We start from the raw sequence: 12,563 nt of genomic DNA, 5'->3' as shown, positions 1-12,563 counted from the left end.
TGTCCGCAGCAGCATTATATCCTGTTGTATGTGCTGGTGTGCGGCATGTTTGGTGTATTGCTGTCCCTGCTGGCCTGTCTGCCCTTCTCTTGGAAGCCGAACGATGGAGGAAATGCTAAACTGAAACATATCTTCTGTGACTGGAACTGTCTGGTTTCTACCTTCATGGTTTGCTGGATTATCTGTTGTGAGAAAGGGCTGCTAGAATTAAGAAGAATTCATATAAGCGATCTGTACCAAAACTCATGGAGAAATTCCTAAAGAATTAGTTGTCTCTGCTGACAGTTTCGTATTTATTTACTCCATAGAGGAATAGATTTTTAACAATAACTTGTTAACCTTAAAAGACAGACCGTGAGCTTGGAGGTTGTTAATAGATGGTAAATGCTTCTATTGAAGCCATCCGTCCATGTTATTTCAACATTATTTTTTTTTAAATTGTTTAATAGTACAGTATCTGGTGATGAACTACACTAACTAGATCCCGAAGGGAAACAATCCACCAATCAGAGAATCGCGGCAAACAAAGCCCACCAAAAGAGCTCTGCAGCGACCGCCCACTCCAATGACACACTGCGAATGACGCAATCAAGACAGTCTCCCAACACTCTCAAACTACTTATATTTGTATATATATGAATATTTTGCTATAAACTTAAAATATGTAGTTTCTATACTTAAAATCTTATACTTATAATTCGATTGCGTCATTCGCAATGCTTCATGGGATTGTAGTTCATTCTCTCATTAAAGACATTAACACAGTCTTGTACCTCCAATTTTCAAATACTTATTTTTTGCTTCAAACCAAAGTTTGTAATGTTGTGATTCACATCATACCTGGTTGGTTTGGTCCATGGCTTAAAACGTTTTTATGAAATATATATATATATATATATAAACCCTATGGAAAATATGAATGGGAATAAATGCAGAAGTGATTCAGATTGAAAAGTTCAGATTCTAAGCTTTCAAATGATACCTCATGCCTGACTTATGCACACGGAGACTTTAACGTTTTAAGTGTAAAAAAGTTAAACAGACAGTCTTACGATTCTGAAATATTTAATTCAAAGAAATTTTATGACATGCAGTAAATATTGTATATAAATGTACATTTTTCAATTAATCTTTTTTACTCGAAATATTATGCTGATGATATAATTTATAATTAAAAAAACAATGTACTGAATTTATATATATATAATTAAAAAAGCACAGTACAGAATTAGAACCCTGAAAAATAGAAGCATTTTTAGCAAAAAACATATTTATTTTAAAGGAAAATATGTGTCAACAGGACTTTATAACTAAACATTTCTCAAACCTTATTGTTTAAGTCCTTTGTGCTTTTGTTTATGTTCAGTTAAATATAATTGAGTCATTCAGAATTAACAGAAAGAATGTTTGTCTTCTTCATAAGGTTTCTTAATTTACAGTGAATAATGTAATCTAACAATAAATCTCTTTATTAAAACTGTGTCATCTTTCTTTTTGTTTATAATAGTTTCGGTAACACTCTGCAATAAGGTTCCACTCGTTAAAATTAGTTAATGCATTAGCTATCATGAAATAACAATGAATAATATACTTTTTACAGCACTTATTAATCTTTGTGTTAGTTTACAAAAATATAATTGTTAATTGTTAGTTCATAGTGCATTAACTAATGTTAACATACACAACTTTTGATTTTAAAAATGTATTAGCAAATGTTGAAATTAGGTTCAGGAAACCTGTTTGAAAATTGTCAATATTTTAGCAAATTCATTTGGTGATGACAGTGGAATTGATATTACACTCTTCACTTTTGAAACTTCCTAATAAAACAAAGTATAGCTGATTATTATGTTGGCTTGACTTAACACATTCACAATTATACAACATTTAACAGGCAAAAAATAAACAGAGACACACAAATGTCTATCTGAGCTCTCTCATGATGAAACCGCAGAGTAATTTCCAGACAATACAGACAGTAGGAGAGAGAGTCTGAGAATTATCATCATCTCTACTGTTGTGTTTGTGTGTACTGTGTGTGTAGGAGACTTTGAAGGGTGTGTGTGCTGGTATCTCAGAGGAATGCTCTCTTTACTGTCAGATCTATAGTCAGATCTGTGTGGAATAGAAAGGAGCTTTTGAGTTAGAGTCTAAATCAAACACATCATGTATTTCTGTGCTGTCCATTCTTATGTAACACCCTCATTCCCTGCTTAAGGTGGTAGCTGCATTTTGGCTGTCTAGAAGGTAACACCCCCGCACCTTAAGTCTCGCAATGGTCTCATTAGCTGTTGTTAAGTTTAGGTTTAGTGTTAGATTTCGTTGTAGGGTTAAGGTTAGGGGTAGGCGTAGGTGTAGGGATTTTTGGAACACAGCAGCTAGTTTCTAGCTAATCCAAACTAGTTTAGGTGGTTAACTTCCTGGGCTATGAGCTAGTTGAGCTGGTAGACCATCTTTGTAAAGGATCCTGCTGGGGAAAAAAAAAACCAATTATACCAGTTTAAGGTGAAGCTGTTTTTTTGGAACATGATAGCTGGTTTCTAGTTGGTTCAAACTGGTTTAGGTGGTGGTTAAACAGCGAGGCTAACAGCCAGTCTTGCTAGAAAAAACAAAAATCAAAAACAGGATATCCCAGCTTAAGTTGGTCATGTTGGTTTTTAGAAAATGGTACTGTATGTCTATAGAGTTTATCTACTGTAAGTTACCTAGCTTAGCATTTTAGCTTTTTCCATGAAGTCCATTCAAAATGTTAGTCAAGATTTCTTGCACAAAAAACAATCATAATTTAGTTTTTCATGTCCATTCAGCAAGCAAACAAAACAACCCATTAAACAGATGAACTGTGGTTGGTATTTTTTGATCATCATATTCTTCCTGTCTAAGTGGGCAGTTCTTGGCCAGAATATGTAAAAGTATGGACCAGACTTTATGCTGATTGTCAAAAGTTTTACTATGCAAAACTAGAGAAAATCTAACAGGACACGGAGTAATTTTGCTATATAAAACTATAGAAAGTTGCAGAGAGTATTGTGTATATACAGCATTTGACTACAAGCTAAACACACTATGGGTGTGTTTACATTTATTAATACACAGAGGCACATCATGACAGTAGCCAAATATTTACTACTTATGGAAGATGGATTCTACACATCAATACTGTGTTGGAGCAAAAAAATTTTGTGTGCATGTGTGTGGGACAGGAAAGGCCCAGGAGAGCTTTTGTATCTTTTGCAGCGCTTTGTGCTGCGTGCCCCATGACGCATTGATTAATTACACTGCTATGTCTACAACTATCTGTTTCACAGTCTCCAAAGATTAAGTTTCACTTCACCACACACACACACACACACACACACACACAGTCTAACAGCTAAAAAGGTCAGTGGGTGGTCAGCGTAAAATGAAATCAATAAACAGGGTAGATGCTGGACAAGTCAGTGTATAGTGTAACTGTGTAGATACGTGTGTTTGTGTATGTAGTATCCAAGATGGTCCATGATGAGAATAGAGTGTATTATTACACACACTCTCATGTGGTCCCAAAGAATCACTTTATACAAACCCAAAACTATCACAAGCCTTTTTGACATTTAATCACATGCAGGATATGAATGACAGATATCTACAACAACTTTTTTTCTATTTAATTGGCTAATTCTTGATATCAGCAAAGGAAATACAAAAATTGCTCATTTCTGATATCAGTGATTCATTTGGGGGGGGGGGGGGGGGGTTACTAGTAAAAATGTCCTTTTATTTTTATTTTTTTCTCTTTTCTCCCCAATTTAGAATGCACAATTCCCAATGTGCTCTAAGTCCTCGTGGTGGCGTAGTGACTCGCCTCTATCCGAGTGGCGGAGGACGAATCTTAGTTGCCTCTGCGTCTGAGACCATCAGTCCTCGCATCTTATCACGTGGCTTGTTAAGCGTGTTACCGCAGAGACCTAGCGCGTCTGGAGGCTTCTCTACGGCATCCACGCACAACTCACCACGTGCCCCACCAAAAGCGAGAACCACATTATAGCGACCACAAGGAGGTTAACCCAAATTGACTCTACCCACCCTAGCAACCGGGCCAATTGGTTGCTTAGGAAACCTGACTGGAGTCACTCAGCACACCCTGGATAAAAACATCATTTCTTAATATCAAAAATGACATCAGGGAATACCCATTCATGATATCAAAAATGAAATTTCAGCTACTAAAAAAATAATTCTTGATATCTATAACTGCATTTTCACTAGTGGAATTTCATTCACTCGTATTCAATGCACAATTGCAGATTTCTGCACTTCATTTCTTACTAGTTGAAATTCCAATTCATATTCTTCTTACTAGTAAAAAAAAAATTACATTGTTACTAGTGGAAACATCCATTCATGGTATGAAAAATTGAATAACAACTACTAAATGTTAAAAATAAATAAAAAGTTTTAATTAATGGCAATGTTTAAGGAATATTCCGGGTTCAATACAAGTTAAACTTAATCGACAGCATTTCGACTTTATGTAAAAAAAAAAAAAAAGCAATAATTGAGGTTACAGTGAGTCACTTACAATGGAAGTGAATGGGGGCCAAATTTTGGAGGGTTTAAAGCAGGAATATGAAGCTTATAATTTTATAAAAGCACTTACATTAATACTTTTGTTAAAACTTGTGTATTATTTGAGCTGTAAGTTGTTTAAATCATAATTTTTGCGTGATTACAGGGTTTACCACTTTACGTAGTAATGGCAACGAAGTTGTACAATTTTATATAACTTTACACAGAAAAGGTTAGTAAGTGATTTTATCACACTAACATCATGTCAACATGCATATTAATTATGTCTTGTTGCTATACTTTTGAAACAGTGAGTATGTTAACGTTTACAGATTGGCCCCATTCACTTCCATTGTAAGTGTCTCACTGTAACCTTGATTGTTGAGCAATTTATTGATATCTGAAAATTCCAGACATCTGAAATACCAAATCAAACATGTTGAAATAAATTTCCAAATATCAAAAATGAGCATTTTTGCTAGTTGCAATTGAGTCGCTGATATCAGGAACAGACATCTGCACTAGTAACAATGTTAGTAAACAAGACATGTTGTGCAAGGTTTGACTTCAGTGACAGCAAAAGTCCTTGACACAAATTGCGACACAGCAATTTTGAATATGTGCAAGTGCAAATGAGATTGGAGAGTCAAGGCAGGGGGCTAGATTATTCAGCTAATTACAAACTAAATTTTGGAACAAACTTCTGAAGCCAAACCCTTTTGTTTGGCTTCAGAAGACTAGGAATATAACGCACAAGTCGTATGGACTACTTTTATGCCACCTCTTTGGTGTGAACATTTTCAAGAATCTCACTTTTGTGTTCCACAGATGGAAGAATGTCATTCAAGTTAACGACGTGAAGGTGAGTAAATGATGACAAATGTTATTTTTGGGGCGAACCAGTTGTGTGTAATGAATGTCATTATTTTGCACTGCAATATTGTTTTTCTGTAGTAAAAATTTACTAAATCGAAGCAAGCGTGTGAGCCTAATTCTGTGGTTAATGTGATCAGTAGCAGTGTTTGTCAGGGGGCCGTGACCCCAGACACATTTGCATGAAGCATCAGAGAGCACAAGATCAACTTCCTGCTGGCCACATCATTAGTTTTATTAAGATATGAAAGGCAAACTCTGATCCCAGAACAGCTCAGACTAAAGGTCATTGGCTCTACAGATCCGCTTAAAGCATCTGTTCTGTGTGTGCTCAGCCTCAGAGTCATTCGACCGGAAGATGATTACGGCTGTCATTCAAAAGCCTGACATTTCAGACAGCATGCAATTACACGAGACTCAAACGGATTACAAAACTGGGGGGGAATAAGGTCTTTGAAATGTTTTAAAATGTGCTTTGAGCCTTTTGGTTTGAAAGAACAGATTAATTATTACATAATTAAACATATGTATTAAAGAGGTCTTTTAAGTGATACTTGCTAACACAAGCATCAGTATTACTATCTGAACAACAACTGAAGAATTTTGCCTGGGCGAAAAACCCCATAGACCTACATTGAAAGAGGGTCCCAAGTCATTTCAAAAGACTTAGAGGAAAGCTCTTTTGACTTTGGCCAGTAAGTGAACACCTAGCAACCACCAGGAACACCCTAGCAACCACATTCAACAGCATTCTGACAATGACTCGAACAATTGAGCAACCACATAGCAACACCCTGGCAACCACCCAGCATTGTGGCGTTGAGTTTTGCACAGGCAATGCAATGCAAAAAAGAAAGAAAAAATATCACTTATAACATGTCAAGTTTTCTTACACAAAAACAGTCATAATTTAGTTTTTAAAGATTACATCTTTCTGATTCTTAGAATTAAACAGGCTATTTTTGGTACTGTACCTTTAAGACATCTATGCAAATGATCTCTCTGTTACAACTGGCTAATCTTTTTACATGTAAAATGAGTAAAAAAGTTAACTTTTTTGGTGTTGGGTCCAATAGGGTGCAATAGTCTGGTTCTGGAAGCCCTGTGTAAATCCCATTCATTTCTTTTCCAAATGGGAATTTATTTTTAACGATAACTTATTAACCTGTTAAGACAGGCCTACCGTGAGCTCTGAGGTTGTTAATCGATGTTATATGCCTCTGTTGAAGCCACCAGTCTGCATTATTTCAACTTAATTAAAAAAAAAAAGTGTTTAATAGCGGAGTTCCTGGTTAAGAACTACACTAACCATGATCCTGAAGGGAAAAGCTCCACCAATCAGAGAATTGCAGCAAGCAAATCATGGCGAAAGAGTCCTGCAAAACAATTATATATATATATATATATATATATATATATATACCTCCATATTTTGTTTGTTCATACAATGAAAGTGAATGGGTGCCATCAGGCTGCTGGCTGTTTGACGGTCCAAAAGGCAGCATAAAAGTAATACGCACAACTCCAGTCAATCAATGAATTACTTCTGAAGCAAACTGATAGGTTTAAGTAAAAAAATAAATAGATAATTAAAACTTTATTAACTTTTAAAAAACACTTCCTGCTACCAGTCGACCCATCACGGAGCTGTCGCGTGACATAATCGGAACGAACGTCACATGAGAGTTAGGTCATTTCAAACAGCATCCCAGCGCTGGCAGGAACTAACAATTTAAAGTTAAAAATGTATTAATTATCGATTTGTTTCTTAGACAGTTTTGCTTCAGAAGACATTCACTGATCGACTGGAATCGTTTGGATTACTTTTATGCTGCCTAAATATGCCTTTTGTACCGTCAAACAGCCAGCAGCCTCACGGCACCCATTCATTTTCAATGTATGGACATAGAGAGCTGAAATGTGCTTATAAAAATCTTCATTTCAGTTCTGCTGAAAAAGGAAAGACATACACATCTGGGATGGCTTAAAGGTGAGTAAATCATGAGAGAATTTTCATTTTTTGGTGAAATAACCCTTTAAATTGCAGATTTTAAAAGTGCTGAAATTTGACACTGTATTTCTTTTCCTGTCAAAATGCATTTATTTCCATCTTACTAAAGAAAACAAAACAATATGTAACAATATTGCTTTATTAACAGTTTTCAAACAAAGCCTTCCACAGTATAAATTTAGAAATGCACTAAAATAGCACCAATTCAAGTAACATTAAACATTTCCCAATGTCTAAGTGGGAGTTTGACTAATTAAAAGAACTAGTCTCCAGATAGGTTGCATATTCATTGCAATGGGCAATTAAATCTCTTAAACTCTCATCCTCCACAATATTAATCTGCTGGTAGACTGTGGCTATCCGCTTTCCTACAGCAATCGTGAAGCCACGTTCATGATTTGCGTCAGGGCGGCAATGCCAGCATCGCTTTGAACTCCACATGAAAAGCGCTTGCAGATAAATGTCTCATTTTGCATTTTGGTGATAGTTAAGGCATTCTTCTGTGGTAATTAGAATTAGGTTAATTCTGACAGCTCTCATTTGAAATAAAACCTACCTCCCAACCCTAAACCTTAAACCTAAAGCCCCGTTCACACCACCGGCGCAACAAAGCAACACGATCCCATTCATTTTCAATGAGAGCAGAGCGACTTCCAGCGGCATAAGCTGCAGTGACCATTGGCGACAGAGGTCGCCATGGCGAGCGACAAACAAAGTTGAGAAAATGTCAACTTTATAAAAATGACGAGCGACATTCGGGAGCGACTCCAAATGACAGTGAGGACAGCAGAGCTCACGTCATCTGTCTCCAGGCAGTAAGTGTATGAGATATTGTAGTCGAGTGAAAAACACTAGACAGAGCAAGACAGAGAAGTTAAAAGTTTCTGTGAGTGATTTCACTGTTCTATAACATTTGTCTGTAACCACATACGTGGATATAGCTTAATAAAAATGATGCGTGGAAAACTGTGTCGGCATTCCGAGTGAGTTTGATTCATACATTGATAGATTGTTCATCTTGTTCATTATATGATGCATTGAGCACTGCTGCAGTTTATATAAAAACTCTCCCCTGCAAAATATTCATTTTTAGAAACAATAGTACTGATTCTTTGTCAAATTAGAAGGATAGTTTTACCGGCAGTATTATATGTAATCAGAATTTCCAAAGGTACTATGGCCAGACGTGCAGTCCACCAATATAGCGACAGCAGTAGGAACGCCCACCAGCGATACAGATCGTAGAATCTAGCGACAATGTCATTTGCGGTGTAAACAGGGCATAAACCTAACTGATAGTGTCATAAAAAACAAATGTGACATGAAAAACGCAACTGCCAAAGCAACCATGTAATTTTGTAATGCTTCTTTGACTCTTTCGGCGCACATGTCAACTCGCGTATTCTTCAGGACTCGTACTCTGGTCCTTTACATCGCAAGTGCAACGCTCTATCAGTTGAGCTACTGCACAATTTGATCACACTCTAACAAACTTGTAAATGCAGTTGGTTATGTAATGCAAACGTTAAAATGTATCGCAATACAAGTCAAAACAAGACTTGCTTCTCAAGTAAATTTATCTTGTTTTAAGGATGCTTTTTGGGGATTTTTAGAATTTTTTTAAAAGTCTCCCCAGACATCGTAATCTTATAGGCATGCAGCAGACTCACCTGAAACAGGTGTCATGGGGGTGGGCGGCAAACCGTTCATGCTGAGTGCCCCCACCTGGTGAATCTGTGTCGCAGGAAACGCCACGCTGGGCGCTAAATAACCACCGTGAGATGCAGCCATAATCGCAGCCTGCTGTTGCATCAGCTAAAGCAAAGAGAGAGTCAGAGCACATTTATATTAGAAAACATTTAACATTATATCAAATGCACAAACTGCAAAAACACATTCAAACAGTTTATTTGATTTTATGCTAAGTTAAAGATCCTGGTAGCTGATGGTAACATCATGCTACTTTGATGTATACCATGGTACTGAATGATTACCATATACTCAGCCATACTAGGTATATTTACTTAGTACTTCAAGGTACTTCAACCTAGCTATTAACCTAGCTGTCCAAAAAAAAAAAAAAAAAAAAAAAAAGTTAATGATACCATAATAACCATGTAAGCATGCACTAAGTATAAATAATAATAAAATAAAAACAATTATAATAAAAAAAATTGTTGCTATCAAACTACGATTTTAAAATGGATTTATGAACACAAATGCACTTTAGCATAGCTAATTACTGTAATCACATTGCTATGGCAACAACCATCTAAATTCACCTAACTGTGTACAATAAGCCAACCTGCACATTTCAAATGTGATCTATGTTCTCTGTACAGTAATTAATACCTGCAACGTTTGATTTTTGATATGACATGTGAGTCATTGAAGATGACAGCTTTGTGTTTGAGGAAATTATATAAAATTAGCTTTCTAGGACCTGCAACTACACACACCAACTCACCACATCATGACACGGACAGAGTGTGTAATCTATACCTGTGCCAATGTAGACCACTCTAATCTATAAGATAAACCATTAACATGCATTCTTAATGAGAGCGCTTTGTTTACACCATACTGCTAAAGGTTAAGATGGCAACACATTTTTCATATTAAAAAGAATCATTAGCAAAAATACATCAACAAATGGTACCACAATTGGAACTGCTTTATATTAGGTGTCTTTAATTACTATGTACTTCATGATAATGATACATTTGATACAATGTACTTATTATGTACATGTGTTGTTATATCAGACACAGGTCAAAGTCAAACAAATACAAACACCGATACAAAGTGTATCCTAAGGGTCTTAACTTGGACTTATTGACTTTTTGGGGTAATGTTTACCTTTGTATCAGTGTTTGAATTTGTTTGTCTGATATTTGCTGTTTTAAAAGTTTTGACTTAAGCCAAAAAAAAAAAAAAAAAAAAGAAGAAAAAAAAAAAGAAAAGAAAATGTGGACAATTTCCTCTTTCAAGCCCAATTTAGACTAAGGTGTGTATGAAGTTTTGCTCTGGACACACCCCCTTTAGACAGTAGTACCTTTGATTTAGTTTATTTGTTATGTTTGTTACATCTGTCATGTCTGTTTTGTACAGGAGAATGTGTGTGTGACTGTATGTGTACATGTGTGTGAGAGAGTATGGGAAAGATGCTAAATGTAAGTGAAGTGCTTATAAGTAAAAATCTAACTCATAGATATACAAAAAAAATCTACATAATATCATGTGTACATCCACAATTGATGCCCAGATAAAAATTGACCCACGGATGCAAAAGATGTAATTATTATTACTATTATTTTTTTTAATGGTAATATCTAAAATAAATAAATAAATAAATAAATATATATATATATATATATATATATATATATATATATATATATATGTGTGTGTGTGTGTGGGCTGGTTTAAGATGTGTAACATTTTTTTAGGTTATAAACTGGTAATTACAAGGGTATTATGCTATAAATGTGGTTTATGAGGGCATTTCTAGTGTCCCCATAATTCAAATCGGTTAAAAAAAATTAAAAAAATTGAAAATGTTAAAATGCAGAACGTTTTTTGTGAGGGTTAGGTTCAGGGGTAGGGTTAGGGTTAGGGGATAGAATCTATAGTTCGTACAGTATAAAAATCATTATGTCTATGGACAGTCCTCATAATGATAGCTACACCAACATGTGTGTGCGTGCGTGTGTGTGTGTGTGTGTGAATCTGTAATTTTACTGAATGCTAATGCATATTGAACTCCCCAGGTATTGTAAAGCAGTTAGCACTCCATCATGGGCCAATTACTTGAGTTTTGTCGCTCTGAGACGCACCGCTCAATGCAAAGCCCTCTTAAGACAGAAAGTAAGACAGCTGTATGTATTTATGTGTGTTTGTGAGTGCATCCTCATGTGTTGGGGGAAGGGTTTGGTGTACAAAGAAAGGAGTATGGAAAAAATATTGTAGTTAAAGATGTAGCAATATAATTAGCTATAGCTAACTAGACTAGAGCTGGTCAGTATCCTTATACCCTGAGATCCCGCTATACTGTTGAATTTATATCATGGTATAACCACTGCAAAATTGTCAAAATCGTTGTATGTTATGAATAATCAGTAACATCGGTAACAAGGTTGTATTTGCTAACATTAGTTTACATGAACAATTAAAAATACTTTTAAAGCACTTATTAACCTTGTTTAATGTTAATTTTAACATACACTAATACATTTTTAAAATGAGTAGTTGTATATGTTAGCATTAGTTAAGCATTATGAAGTAACAGGAACTAACAATTAACAATTGTATTTTTTTTTTTTAATTAACACAGTTGTTAGCTCTTAATACATAATGCATTTACTAATGTAAACAAAAATAACCTTATTGTAAAGCTTTACCGTTATTAAATGCATTAGGGATCATTATAACAATGAACATTATTTTTAAACATTTGTTTTGTTTTTTTAATGTTGGTTAATGTTACTTTATAAAAAAGACAATTGTTCATTGTTAGTTCATATAGTGCAACCTTATTGTAAAGTGTTACTGTAAACTGTTATTGAATCATTTTATCTTTTGGATTGTTTCCATCAAGTTCCAAATAAAAAAGAAAATGATGAAGCGAGATGAAGTACCTTTCATCTAATTCACTAGATTATCCATAAATAGTCATCATTACATTTTTATGAAATATAAAAAAACATATTTGGGTAGAGATTACAGACAAAAAGCACAGCATTATGATAAACAGCATATCATAACCTTGATATAAATTTACCGCCCACCCCAACAGTAGCCGACTAGATACGAATCTCAAAAATCCCACTAAACGCTTGGAAATAAATCATAATTAGCATGACAAATACTTCCGCCAGGCCAATATCCTCCAAATTATTTGCTGTTAATTATCTGTGTAAGTTACAGACAAGTTATTAAGTTATTAGTTATCTTGAGTTTTTGTGCAAGAGCCAGTCACTTCATGTGTTTAGTGTTTAGTTAGAGTGGTGGTGGTGTAGTGGGCTAAAGCACATAACTGGTAATCGGAAGGTTGCTGGTTCAATCCCCACAGCCATCACCATTGTGTCCTTGAGCAAGGCACTTAACTCCAGGTTACTCTGGGGGAATTGTC

The 12,563-nt window shown here is 35.3% G+C and overlaps 1 protein-coding gene across 1 annotated transcript in view; it reads right to left on the bottom strand.

Moving 5' to 3' along the window:
* The window catches only part of LOC127443193 (CUGBP Elav-like family member 5), a 239,602-nt gene that overhangs the window by 24,945 nt on the left and 202,094 nt on the right, over window positions 1–12,563 (bottom strand). Inside the window, exon 7 of the mRNA XM_051701782.1 lies at window positions 9,103–9,247. Coding sequence (XP_051557742.1) covers window positions 9,103–9,247 — 145 coding nt within the window. The remainder of the gene's footprint in view (window positions 1–9,102; window positions 9,248–12,563) is intronic.

The sequence above is a fragment of the Myxocyprinus asiaticus genome, chromosome 6, assembly GCF_019703515.2.
Source record: "Myxocyprinus asiaticus isolate MX2 ecotype Aquarium Trade chromosome 6, UBuf_Myxa_2, whole genome shotgun sequence".
Classification (NCBI taxonomy): Eukaryota; Metazoa; Chordata; class Actinopteri; order Cypriniformes; family Catostomidae; genus Myxocyprinus; species Myxocyprinus asiaticus.
This window is presented reverse-complemented; position numbering and strand designations above follow the sequence as displayed.